The sequence below is a fragment of the Scatophagus argus genome, chromosome 21 (assembly GCF_020382885.2).
Source record: "Scatophagus argus isolate fScaArg1 chromosome 21, fScaArg1.pri, whole genome shotgun sequence".
Lineage (NCBI taxonomy): Eukaryota > Metazoa > Chordata > Actinopteri > Scatophagidae > Scatophagus > Scatophagus argus.
Genome location: NC_058513.1, coordinates 15,690,171 through 15,705,036, shown reverse-complemented (window position 1 = coordinate 15,705,036; position 14,866 = coordinate 15,690,171). Strand labels below are relative to the sequence as shown.

At 42.3% G+C, this 14,866-nt stretch overlaps 1 protein-coding gene across 6 annotated transcripts in view; it reads right to left on the bottom strand.

Annotated features, from left to right (window-relative positions):
- Nucleotides 1-14,866, bottom strand: part of sdk2b (sidekick cell adhesion molecule 2b) — a 233,662-nt gene that overhangs the window by 68,370 nt on the left and 150,426 nt on the right. For all 6 annotated transcript variants that reach the window (XM_046376442.1, XM_046376437.1, XM_046376439.1 and 3 more), the window contains exon 2: nucleotides 4,668-4,827. In XM_046376442.1, coding sequence (XP_046232398.1) covers nucleotides 4,668-4,827 — 160 coding nt within the window. The remainder of the gene's footprint in view (nucleotides 1-4,667; nucleotides 4,828-14,866) is intronic.

Here is a 14,866-nt window from a genome sequence, read left to right as displayed (position 1 = left end):
TTCTGTCACTCATGCATGGAAAGTCTGTTATCTGACATTCTGTTAAATTCTACACAGCCACGTTTTCCTGGAAAATTACAGTTCATGTCCATTATTATTATTATTAGCAAGTAGTTTTTTCTCATCCAGTGAAGTGGCTCTTTATGTGTTATGATTCATTTGATTTGTTTTTCATGTATTACTTTAATTCACAGTGTGAGCGTTGTGTGCTCTTCACAGCCTCATGGCAAAGCATTCAAGAGTGGAAATTAAAGCAGATATGGAGGGATTAGACTGAATAGAGAAACAAACTGGCTATGCAAAAATAATTATTTGAATTTTACTTGACTCAAGCAGCAAAGAGTGGAACTGAGCAACAGTAGTTGGGTTTGTAGGATGTGCTGAATGGCTCCAAACTGAACACCCTGACGTATGTGGAGGATGCAGATGGAAAATAAGAATTAAAGTGAGCGAGCAGGTGAATTTTATACTGTGTTCATACCTCAACCCATGTCGTGTTCCACACATGCACCCCAGGCCTCCCCCTGATCAATGCAATGTGCTCACAAGGAAACTGATTTGTCTGAGTGTTTCAGTGATTTGTGAAGGAAGACTTTTTAACAGTGCTTTGTAAGACTCATGGGGGACGTTGGGATTTTTTAGGACAAACTCTTATTTATGCCAAATTTATGACAGCTACTGTTTATGTTGCAAATTCAATGAAACTGGCCCCAGTCTGAGTAATTGATCCATGAGTTTGAGGGTTTATCAGACACCAATACCTTGTTCAGAGGTTTCTGACACTACAGATCAGGATTTACTGTTTCCAAAGTTACCACAATCATTTTATCTTTCGTCTCGAATCCCTGGGGGCTAGTTTATTCATGACTGATACATACTTTATGTGTTTACATTGTGAGCTCCTCTGCAATTAGTTTTGTTTTTTCCTGTCCATTTACAATACATGTTGTTTTAATTAATGTTACCTGTTCTGTTTACGCTGTGAATTCACTGAAGCAACGTTTTCCTATGAAACGCTGCCAACCCCCCCCATCCCAACAGGCAAACATGTTCTTGCATTAATATGATACTATAATATATTGGTATGAGATTAACATAATGCATGTTAATACATTAACATTAGGGTTCCATAGTTATGGGTTTGAGCAAATAGACCATAAAATCACACACATACACACACACACAAATCATACTTTGACCCCTGCTTTCCCTTCATTTCCATCTAGTTAGCAAGCTCAGCTCGCCACCTCGTCCCCCAGACATGGAATAATATTGCACTGAACTCGTGTTAATTTGTTCAGAGCCACCATGAAATTATTATTTTTTTCTGTTAGGAAAAAAAAAGGATACTGAGTGGCACTTCACGTATGAGTGGATTAAACTGAGGCACACAGGATGAACAAAGAGGAAGGATGAAAGAGAAATCAAGGGTGTGAAAAGAGGTGGGAAGATGGAGTGGGGGATTTTCAGGAAATGCATACCAGCAACTCAGTGTACAGATCTATAGCACTCGTCTATCTGTCAAGATTTCATATACAATTCAAATGTTGTCAAATTACTGACTTATTTCTGGACACATTTTATTTTGTTTCTGTCACATTTCGCAGAGAGCAGTCATTACTGGAGAGACAGAAGTGACACTATTATATTAGCTATCACAACATTCATCTCTCCTCTGTTTTTCTTCTGTCCTAATGGTGAAAAGCAAAGTTACTCCAGAAAGCACTTCTTTTGTTGTGTCTGCATTGTTGGGAAAACTAATTTTCACTCCTCAACAACTGACAAGAAGGGACAGTAAGGACACACAGATAAAAAGTCAATCAGCATGAAATTTGTAATGTCTTTTCAACAATGCATTTTTATTGTTTTTGCTGTTTGTCCATCCCATTGCAACAGGAAAACTGGGGAAAATGCTTACTATTCCCTACAGGAAACAGAGGCTACACTTCACTAACCCACCCAAGAACCAATTGATAAAAAAAAGACTCTTGAGGTTTGATTAGTAATTAACTCTCTTAATTAAGTTTCAAGTTTAACTGGCAGGTAAAGACTGGAGATGTGCCAGGTGAACGCCCCTGAGGTTTTGGTCATGTGATAAGAAGCTGCGTTGCTATGCTGTGCACTTATCGAGCAACTGATCGACTCAAGAATTGTGTGAGGGATAATTCAGTGGCTTATGGGTTCATAAATGTTATGCTAAAAACTCTACTGAATATAATCTTCAATATTAAATGTTGAAAAGTTCATTTGAATTTGGAGATAAATCTTTTAAATAGTTTCATAGAAGCAAAGAAAGTGGGGTTCTGGCCAAATGGTGTGAATGTGTGTGTGTGTGTGTGAATGGTTAGATACGACTGCATTTAGATGATGTTGCTGTAGAAGTCAGTGTTGAACCTGTTCTCTCCCAAGTGTGGGCCTCCCCACAGCAGATAACTAAAACTGTGCCACTCCCTTACCTCTGGCCAGCTCTCTGTCTCACACACACACATATTGTTGAATTGTAATGCCCCTTCCCACACACACACACCTTGCAGTATTGATTGGTTGCCAGAGGACACAAGGTCAAGTCGCATGGTGTCAATATTTAAAGCAGCGCTCAGCACTAGTGGACCTCGACCATAACCTCATTAATATGGAGTTCTGCTCTGCTCAAATACTCTCCTGGCACAGAGAAAGGCAGACTTGAGGAATGTCAAGGACTGCACACCCACACACAAACAACACACACACACACACAAAATATGTCAAAATACACAAGGAAACCAACTGATAAGATCCATGTAAGAAGAAGCAAATGTTGCTCAGTGAGATTGGATCCACTTCCGTCATGTGATGTGTTTCCTATTGAAACAGGATGTCGCTGTGGCGCATAGCACAGTGATGGATCATTCTGACCTGTAAACCAATGGGGTGACTGTTTGATTACTGCTGAGGTTCCGGCTGCTTTGTGCTCAGCTGACCCAACCCGACAGTTACCTTATCTCACAGCCTAGCAGTGGTCAAAGATCAATATGCTTTTTAATTACGCCGAACACAGCTGCACACCTGTAAAATACACAATAAAAGCAACCATGTATAAACCTATGGCTGCATGAATACACTATATAGACAAAACTATTGGGACCCCTCTATATTATTGAATTGAGGTGAGACAGTTTTTCAGGGGTTGGGCTATAAGCACTTCTAGGGAAGGGAAATCTTAATGCTTCACCATACCAAGACATTTTGGACAATGCTATGCTTCCAACTTTGTGGCAACAGTTTGGAGAAGGCCCTTTTGTATTCCAGCATGACTGTGCCCCAGTGCACAAAGCATTATGTTTGAAGGGCAGCATGTTCTAACCATCTTTGTCACTTTATCTTAGCAGCCACATCATGCCTGAGCACTCTGGAGTGAACAACGAGCGCCATTTCAACTGATCTTCAAAAAGACACGTGCGCTCACACACGCAGAATCCTGTGCTGCTTTGTGCCTGGCCACGTTTTTAATCACCCCACCCCAACACTCAGTCAATACAGTCAAAGAGGTCCTGAGCTGCTCAATTGTTAGCACATGTGTGTCTGACCTTCTTACCCGATGTTCCCACTCTGGTTTTATCTGCCTCCAGACTGTCTGGTGAAAGGCCCAATTCCATCAACAAGGCCCATGTTGCTCTGTTGTTTCCACGTGCACACTCTTTCTCATGTAGGACCACAACAGCTCCTCTAAGATCAGCAAAGTGTGCGTGAATGAGCCCTCTTTCAGTCCTCTGCTGCTCTGTGCTTCATTTACACTGCTGTCTGCACAGCTACACGCACACGGATACACTCGGCGCAGGCACATTTCTCTCTGCGATAACAGCAAATGTTCGCCACAATACAGATCTTCCAGTTACGATTAAAAACGGTTTATCTCCTGTCCTAACTCTCATTCACTGCTTGTGCTTGTGCTTGTGCTTGTGCTTGTGCGTGGACTCTCTGGAGAGAGTGATGGAGGTCACAGAGTCACGAGGGGAAAGGAGGGAGAGAGAAAGCAAAGCAGTAAGAGCTACTTCTTTATTTAGTGGGATATTCCATGGTGTTGAAATAAAATGTACATGCTGAATTTTATTCGGGCCTTCAGAGAATCACTACTGAAATGGTGAAAAAAAAGGCTTTAAGTTTTGAGCCTTAACATTATCTAATTTTACATGTCTCCCTTTTGAGGCTCAATCTCTTGCTTCTATAAATACATGGGTGCCATCTATGGGGAGCATTGGGTTCCATGTTACTTAAGTCAGCTGTCAAGTATGTAAATGCATAAGTTGCATAATAGTTACTGAGAGGCTGTGCATTGTGAAGACAAAGTCCCCGTTCAAGCGAGGTTACCACGATGCTCTTATGTCTTACTGCAGTCTTCACAGCAGAGTTGATCCAGACTGTGAAAATACCTTCTTGCTGTGAGGTTTCGGAGCTACCTACACAACAAACTCACCTCTTCTTTCTTGTACAGTAAAGACTTATTGGCCACTATAATACTTTTCTCTGTTTTGTGGCCATAATTAAGGCAGAAGGCAGTAAGTACCAAACCACAACATGGGATTTTAGCTACTTAGCCTAATTTGGACCAAATGTATGTCTTTATGTTGGCTTTGTCTGCATTTATTAGATTGATCATGGCGACCTTGAGTCAAATTTGTACACCTCACCTGTACTCGAGCGAGAAGCGGGTCAGCTCTGTGTTGTTGTGGATCCATTTGAACTCCAGCGGCCAGCTTCCCTCAGCCATACAGGTCAGCACCAGCCTGTTCCGCTCCAGATGGAGCTGGCTACGTACCGGCTCTGTCTTGAAGTAGGGAGGCACATCATCTGTAAAGAACAGAGAACAGAGTCGAATTGAAGTTTCTTTATTCTTTGTTTTTTTTCTTTTGCTGCTAAACCAAGTGAACAGAAAATACCACAAAAAAGCATATGAATAAAGAACATTCTCCCTTAAATCCCACACACATCCATGAACCCGGAGGCACAAATGTGCACATGAAAAGACAGGAAAGATGTGTGAGCTTCAGGGATAAGAGAGAGAGAGAAGAAATTTGATTCAACGTAACTTTCATCCTGGAAAGGTAGGCACAGGTGAGGAGCAAACATCGAGTTGTCAAACTACTGAAAAACATTTGAGTGGAAAGACTTGAACAGGGAGGCGACTGCGGTGCAGCGCTTACGTCTATCTGACTGTAACAGATTGTCAATGGTCAGCTGCTCGGATCTCACTTAATACAAAGCAAACTCTGCTGTATTTGGTTATCACTGGCATGTAAACACCAAGCTGCCACAGTCCAGATGGAAACCGTCTCTGAACGTGTCCCATTTGGAGCTACCTAATCTCACGTTGCTTGATCTCGACTTGCTGTGGGAGTGTCAGAGATGTCGGGCTAACAGGGAAGAGAGAGGCTGGGGCTTCAAGTCATGATAGATTGCTCCCGCGTCTCCTGCCTCTCCTGCGTCTCCTGCGTCTCCTGCGTCTCCTGCTCGGTGTATTTGTGTGTCAGTAACTCATTGGCTCAACACACCACTTCCCTCCAAAGCTAGACAGAGCAGACAGGAGAGGAGAGAGGCTGGGGAGGAGGCATGAAATCCGTTCACCGTTCGTTCGCCTCCTCTCCGCTTTGTCTTTCACTCTCTCAGTGCTTCCTGAACACGCTCTGTTGAGTGTGAAGGAATGGATTGAGGAAGACCAGCAAGAACATCTGCACAGGGTGATGCGCAACGATTTTTCTCTCTCAATCAAGAAGCCTCACACACACACACACAGTGTCAAGGTCCCTTGTGGTTCTAATATCTCACCCTTGATAAATGATGCAAAAATAGAGAGCTTACTTGATGATCATTGTAAATATAGAACACATTAATTGGATGGTTGAATAATATAATTATCAAATTGACTGATAATCAGGCATTGAAATTAAACTGTCAAAATGATCTATAGTGCTGATATTTTGTTCTTCAGTTTCGGCTCGACAAATCCACTGGTGGTAGACTGATAAGAGGAGGAATGAGGAGGAAAATAGGGGATGAAAGTTAAATAGAGTGAGAGACCAAAGATGATTTACAAGCTTTTCAGCTTCACTCACAGATTCAGATTTGTTACCGAGGCTTCTGGAAGCATGTGTTTAACTTGATGATCTGAAGATTTCTCTGTATTATTTACACTAGCATGAAGTATCATGAGTGATTTTTACACTGTAGGCTAAGACTTAACTCAGCTTGATTCGACTTTATTTGCTTTTGGCGCCAGGTACTTTTGTATACTTTATTTATATAAAAATATATATATTTTCCACTACAGTTAGTACCCCTTCAATGTAGATGGGACTCTTAGCTGATACTCAGGTGTGAAACAAAACACTGAACTTCACTTCGGACAACAAAACCTTAAAGTGGGCAATCTGTGTCTATAATTTACTTTTCAGTTGCAGTTCAAAAGTGTGTGACATGTCTCCATGAGTCAATAATGAATATTCATAGATCCCAGCATCTTCTTAATGCATATGTATAAACAGCACTTTGGTTGAACTTGTGCCTTATGAGCTCCTGAGCATGGCAGCAGTCTGTGGACCGGCCGTCATGAATAAATATTTATAGCAAATAGAGGAAGACGGGGCAAATTCAATAAAGCACCACATAGTATTGATATGTCGGATTCTACTCGCATCACTACCTAGCATTCTCAAGTTCGAAATTGTGCCCCCTGCCATCCCGACTGGGCTGTGTTCTTTTTAAAATCTGATCCCTTAAGCTAGTCAAACATGAAGAACGCCTCCACACAGCAGAAGCATAAAAAGCAAAGCCAAAACACAGACACGGCTAATCAGAACGTCACACTGTGAAGTGAGGTCTCTGTCAGTGCAAAGACAGAATTCACAATGAAGCAGAAGAAAGAGGAAAACTTAGGTTAAGTGATATAAGAAAAGAGCAAGCAAAAATGAGAGATGAGAGAACGGCGTGGCAGACAGAGGGCTTAACAGATGCAAAATACAGATAAAATGTAAAATAGACTCAGAGGGGCATTCAGAGTTGAAGTGCTTGGGCATTTCCCAAAGCAGTGTGGGTTAATTTTATGCCTGGAACAGAGGAAGATAGGCTGCAAAAATGAGGGGAAATTGAGATGTGCAATAGTGATTGGAGATGGCCGAGACTAATTGTTCCCTGGCGATGTGTGCTTTGCTTTTATCTGAGATGCGAAGATAAAAGAAGATGGGGGGAGGGGGGGGGGCAAAAGAAGGAGTGAGACAGGCAAAGAGACAGACAGCAGTGCCGGGGGGGGGAGTATGCTGTATCACTCATCCACAGATAGTCATTTACCCAGAGGAAGGTGTGAGGCCAAAGAAAACATTGATCACTGATGAGTATCACCAGTAGTCTCTCTCATTAGGCAGTCCATGAGCTCATCAGTGATATCTGGCTGTGGAATCAGGACACACACAGCAGGAGACAAACACTCTGGGGACATGTGCTAAAAGTCTGAAAAAAGTGGATAAATGGCTTTCAAAAATACTAAGCTACTACTACTATAACAATAATAATGATAATGGAATTAAAACTGCAGTATTCAAAATTAACTGAACTCTTACTATTCAGACTGTGGAAATGAGCAACAATCAAAAAAGACAAACTATTACCAGCATCTTTACATGTCGAATACCTTCAACAGAGGGACTAGTGAAGGAAGAGGGAAAAAAACTTCCTCTTTCACTGTGACTGGGCTACCAACAGATTGAAGCACAATTAAAAAACCCACACATCAACCCACACAGACCAGGATCTGCTGCATCGCACGTTTGCATCACTGGCTCCACGTTCTATGAACTTATGAGCACTCTATGGAGCTGTGACAACAATCAGATTATATGTATAAAAATGGAATACCGTAATACTACTAAAAAAAATTACTACTAAGTGTCACACAACCAGAGGGAGTATACATTTTTCTGTGGCAAAAATGCTTGAGGGTATCAGAAAGCGACGATGATGATGAACTGAGGATTTAGTCACTCATAGGATTCATACGGATTTGACCGTCACATGTGCAGCACTCCTCACCCAAAGTGCAGCAGATGTAAAGTTCAAACATCCATGAATAAATGAGTTTTAGGTAGCAGACTACTGACTGCCACATCCATGAAATAAAATCACTGAAATGGGGGGATGCACCCACAGTAACCACCCGAGTGGTTAAATTTGAACCAAAAAAACAAAAACAAAACAAAAATAAAACCCTCAACCCAAGTCGAGCTTCCACTGTGAAAGTGTGTGCTTTTCCGCGCAATACAAAGCAATTATTGTGTGATGGAGGCCTCTCATTTGCATACAGCACAGCTCACGCCAGAGAATGCTCCCTGGGGCCACGGCTGACTCAAAGCTGGGGCATGCGAGTGTGTGTGCGTGTGTGCGTGCAGGTTAGTGTGTCAGACGGACTCTCACAAGCCAGTCTGCAGCACACAGTCAATTAAATCAGCTCCCTCATTAATGAGAACAGTGCCAGGTACAAATGCCTACCCCGGGGTGAGAATTCATAATTGAGAAGAACTTGGAGAATTCATTTCTAAAATAACAAGAACTATAGTTGGGGATATTTCTCCAGTTTTCCCCTTAAAAAGGTCAAGACAACCCCTTTACATTTTGATTACCATCATCAGTCTTTAGGCTCTAATGTCACATATAATATAATGCAAAAGATTTAAAAAGACATAAAGAAATACTTGAGATTCTATAACACTTTTATAGCATTTGAACTATGAAATCTTCACTTTGTTTGCATTTCTTCGTTGTTGCTGACTTCAGATGATGTTTGTTATGATAATATACATACGACCGTCGACAAGGCTTGTTTCACCCTGTACTTCAGACTGTCTCTGGATTCTCTGTCAAGATGAACAAAAGCACACTGAACTAATCTCACTAGTTTAATCGCTCTCGTTTCTCCTTCACTGTCAGCGAAGTATCCACCCGAGATCTTGCCAATACGTCTCACCAACTTCACACATGACAGTTTTCTCAGCCTTAGTGAGCCTAATGCAAACCAACCATGGCTGAGTTTTCACAGGTAAGTCAGTGCAGGTGATGTGCACACGGGCTGCTTCCCAGTTCTTAGAAGGCTGTGGTGCTGTGGTGACAGCCATGAGTAGCAACCCCCCTCCCAGCTCAATTCTCAGGAGCCTGATGCTCCTGGACACAGCATACATATTTCAGGTGCAGCCCGGGGGCCCCCTCTACACACCCACCCACACACACACACACACACACACACACACACACACACACACACACACACACACACACACACACACACACACACACACACACACACACACACACACCGGCATTCTTACACTTCTTACTCTTGCATACTTCCTCACTGGTGTTGCTAAATGCAGCCAACTATCAATCAATCACACGTGTGTCTGTGTCTGAATGGGTATGTGTGTGAATCCCTGTTGGTTTAGGTCTTCAGAATGTGTGTGTGAGTGTGTGTGTCACTTTTGATGCCAGGTGTCTAAAATGTGTGTGTTTGTGATGCTGATGAGGATGGAAGTTTGCTGGTGGTCTAACTGAGCTGCTAATGGTCCCGCTGGGTGTGAAAATCTGTTCTACTGTCTGTCTTTATTTAGCACACTGGTCTGGCCCTCTTGCTGAGTGTGTGTGTGTGTGTGTGTGGGATGTGAAATGGAGGATCTCCAAAATGTGCCAGAATATATATGTCAGCACACAACTGTACAGCCTGTGTGTATCTGTTCTGTGTGCGTCAGTGTGTGTGTGTGAGAGACTGGTTTGGCAGATGTGTGTGCATGCGCGTGTGTGTTTGTGCTGACTGATATTTTACTCATCCCTAAGAGACGCTCAAACCAAGGCCAGCTGCTGATTTCTACTAGCCTGTGTCCATAAAAAGACCACACATATATGGCACGCAGATTATGCAGACCCCAATCAGCTGTTCACGCACACGAACACACACATACGCCAACGGTCTTAGCCCCGACATGCAGCTTTTGGCACGTCTCCAGCGTGTTACTGTTGGCCCTTTTTGTTCCATTCATGGCTCAGTGACGCCTCCTCCTCCTGCTGCTCGCCTGCAGCACTGCATTTCCCATGAGACCATGCTGTCAGGCACTAATCTGCACTCATGCGGCGCTGCAGGTCCAAAATCCTCTGCACTGTCTGGGAGTCTGATGCTCAGCAGGCACAGGAAGGTGACCTGATGGCCAAGGTCACAAGTTCATCAGTCATTATTATTTATTTCTCTTTGTCATTTTTATTTCAATTCTTTTTGGAGAACAAGAGTTGATTTAATCAGAAGAAAAAAATATGGTAGATCACAAGATGCACGAAAATATGAACAAGCATATTTTTTCCCTCAGATACTTCAGTTATCATTTACTTTTCCTTGTAAAGTATGTGATACTTTACCTCCCCCAGGACATGGAGGAATCGGAGAGGAAGCTGACTGCTGCACCACATCATCTGCAATGTGATGAGGTGTAGCAAGCAGGCTTTACTTTGTTTGAAAGAGTTGGAAACTGCTGGTTTTGGGTATAAAGTGCTTGTCCAATAGACTCCCTCAGGTACTGCAACTAAGTACTTTTACTCCACCGCATTTCAGAGGGGAATTCTGTGTTGTATATTTTTTCCTCCACTTTATTTGATACCTTTAATTGCAAGTTACAAAATAATAATTCCCTGATATATTATGTTAGATTAAACCACCAAGAGGTATACTGTAGCAGTTAAACCCCACCTTGTACTTTCACTTGTATCAGAATGTTTCTGCAGTGTAGTACTGAATAAAAGTAAAAATACTGAACTGTTGCGAACAACAACAACAAAGCTATTTGCACGAGCTTAACACGAGAATCAACTCTGAATCTTGAAATGCTTGAAAACTGCTGCCACTCATATTTCTGTCCTCTTCTTTGTTCTCATCCTCCCCGATGTGGAGATAAGACTGCAGCGTCTGTCCACAATCAATCAGAACAGCTCAAAACATTAAAAGCGTCTTCCTCTTTAAGCAGTCTGGGCGAAGAGGGGCAGCAGTCATAAATCTATGAGCTAACCTTTAGCCACGACAGGCTAAGCTCTCAGCCTGCATCATGCTTACCTTTATCACTTACCCCACAGCAATCCATTCCCCACATCCAATAATGACTTGCAAAGCTAGACTAAGCAGCTAATGCTGCGAAACAGAGCTGCACAAAGAAAAAAGTTTTAATACACAAGTGTGAGAAAGATTATGTACTACAAAAAGAAAGGAAAATATGATTTAATGTATGTCAATACATGCTTCTACATTTCTTGTACTTTAGTGTTATTGCCTTTTTCTTCCACACACAATTATATATTTATATATACATACATATATATATGTGTGTGTGTATGTCTGTGTGTTTGCTTACTCAGGAGCGAGCTATTTTAATTTCCCACAAGATACAGACAGAAAAATCTCCTTAGTGCTGGAGTGTGGTGCACAGTACACTGAGCATATTATGCTATTATGTTTATGGAGGCAAATCAATTCTTTTATTATGGGACATAATAAAGCTGAGAAGCGTCTCATGTGTCAGGATCACATGGCTAAAAACCCTGCATGAAACATCCCAGCAGACATCCTCTGCCACGCTCCTCTGAGATCTGCTAAAACAGGCAGGATCCCACATCTTCCATACAAAATTTACAGATTTTCCACCAAATTTACAACTGAGGACATTTTTTTTGTTCTTTTTTTTCACATAAGGTGAAGTACAGAAATGGCTGAAGGCATGTGAGGAATGTTAAGACTTGCTATATGACTTTATGAAAGACTTTCAGACTCTTGCCCAGACAGCACCAGCATTGCATGAGAAAACAAGCGCAGTCAGAGGAAATAAGTGAGCAAAGAAACACACAACCCTACGAGAGAGTATGCATCAGTGACCTGGCTAACCCTCGGCTTAGGGATGGGGTGTGTCTGCAGTCCACCCCTGGCCTGCTGAAAAATTAACGCGGTGGAACAATGTTCTTCTGTGCTCAATAATATATGGGCAGGTTACAGCAGGGGAATCAAAGACAGAAGGAGAGGAAAGAGGAGACTACTTTTCCTATCCTTCACTTTGTCCGTGGACAGCATCAGCTGGAAAGTAAATGGACATGCATGCAAGCATGTGCGCGCGCATGCACGCACACACGCACGCACACACACACACACACACACACACACAGGTGCTGCAAAATGAGGTGCTTGACAAACTATCAGTCGAACTTCATAACTGCCCGTATGTGTTTACTGAGCCAAGTCTGCAGTCCAGTGTGAGAATGAACTGAAGGGAGTGTTGTTGCTCGTGGTGATGACACGTTAGCCGCAAAATAACACATTTCTCGCTCGTCTTGACCTCCGCTCATCATTTCTGAGTCAGTCAAATCACGTGGAATGGATTTATTACTATCTGAAAGCTGTGTTATCAATGAATACTCTGTGCAAATACAAACCCCTGTGCAAATATCACTGATATTTGGACAGATGCCAAGTAAAAATTCCCTCAGGCAGGTGACTTAATCAGGGCTTACAGGTGGATGCAGCAGCAGCTCTGGCAGAACAAAGCAAACTGTCTGCCTGAAACGGCCTGTTGGAGGGAGGGGACTCCTGATGCTCAATGCTTCTTAGGGGCACCACTTAGTCAAGATAAGTCAAAATATTATAATTAATGTTGAAAACGCATGCCTTGGTCAAGTCAGACAACACAGAATCATCAATATTAATGAGCACCAATACCCAATGTTGCAAAACTTAAATAAATTCTCAATGGTGTGTTTCAATTGAATTATTAAAGAAAGACAAGTTGGCATATGTGTGAAATAAATTTAAAGCTAAATTGAATTCAAGTTAACCACTTGTTTACATGTTGTGTTTGTGTAGCATAAAGTGGACTACAAACTTTCATTTCAGTACGCAGGAAGAAATAAATGACTCAATACAGAGTGCGCAAGTTTCACAGCTGAAACTGTCAGATCAGAAGGTTCAGCTGGCCTGTTCAGTTTGTTCAAAAGCAGACAGAGTGTTCGTGGCTGCAGCTGAAGTGCTATTCACACAGCTCATAATTTGTGCTGGTCTTTTCTCGGTACCAAGTCAGACACTTTTTGTCTTTGCATGGTCTTCGTTCGCTCACCAGTTCAGTTTGCTCAGATGTCCTGCAGAGAGCTCAGTGGTCACAGCAGGAAAAGCAAATGAGTAGATTTTTTTCCTTTTGTAAACTTCTCCTCGCGAGGTTGAAAATGAACTCTCAAGCACTTTCTTATGTAATCTAATCGCTGCAAGCACTCAAGTTCCAGCAATTTAAAAGTCACAACTATAATGAACACAGCCAAAACAGTTGGGCTTGATAATAGGAAATCAAATCAGAGAAAACTTGCTTTGAAAGAGATATTTCAGCCATAACTGTAGAAATTTGCCACTTAGCGACTTACAGTCACTTCATGAAGATGATTAGTGCAGGTCAGTATTGGCACAGCATCTGACAGCTGAGGCACACTGAAGGAGATTATCCATCATCTCTCCCAATTCAACATTTGTTCACTGTGGAGTACGGCAGGAGAAATAAAAAATCCACTTCATGACCATGTTGCAAGGCTTTCAATGTACTACAATGGGATTTTCAGGCAGTCTTTGTCTTTGTCACAGAGCAGATGTTTGTTAGATAACAAGAGGAGTCAGGATGACTCAATACATGTTGTTTTAACACTTGTTCTTTTCTTTGTCTGTTCTTCACCCATATTGGCATCCCTCTTCTTCTGGTCTTGTGTTTCTCTTATGGCAGTGACACATAATTCACCCTGGATGCCAAATGTCATGCGTTATTTTATTGCATTGTTTATTTAGCTGGGACAAGACAATGCAAAATACATTCACTGCACCAGATACTGCTAAAAACTCATTTCCATCTGTATTCCCCGAGTGGAGGCCAGCGGTGATGGTAATGCACAGTTTGATGAAGTAAGCCAGTTGTGTTAATGCGTGTCTGCTGACGGTCTGCGTGCGTATGCATCTGAATGCGTGTTTGTTTATATACAGTACATATAAGACTGTGCGTGCTTCCATCGCTCTGTGTATCTGTGTACAGCCATGCGTGCTTTAATGCAAGCAGCAGGTGTGCCCTCACAAGTGAATGTCTTCTCTGCAGACACACACACACACAGTGCACTGCTGGGATCTTGACAAAGTGTCCACACAAACAGAACTGCATGCGCACACACGTCGCCAACCTCATCCATCTCATTCCTGTCTCTGTCGAAGGCTTTGTGCTCATCTTCTGATGCTCACACTGCGACAAAGGCATGTACATATAAACAAGGAGACGCCCCCCATTTCCCCCTTCAACATATGCGCGCACACACACGCACACACGCTAAGCCACCTCTGCACCTCTCCGGAATAAATGTGATCATTGCTCCGTCCCCTTTGTACTCACCTAATGAAGGGCATGTCTTAATAAAGCCAAGAGAATGGATGGGGCTGGTTTCACTGCTCAGCAAGCCAATTAGCTCCTTCTTACCTTCTGCCATACATTTTTCTTTGACCTCCTGCTGTGCTCTCTCACAGTAATCATGCTTAGTTTACCCCCTCGTTTTCCTTTCCTCTCTGTTTGTTTCCAGGACCTATTTATAAGTGTTTATAAGATCCAAAATGGAGCAGCAGGAAAAACATACCCCACAAGTGCAGTAGTTATGCAGACTAAATGCTGTGTTATGTCAATATCCCAGTTTTGCTTCTCTTTTTTTCTTCTATTATATTCTTGCTAGAAAAAACATTTATTGTTATGAGTCGAGGGTCATAATATCTGGTCAAGGGAATGTGTTTAAATACTGGCACAAAAGCTCTGCGTTA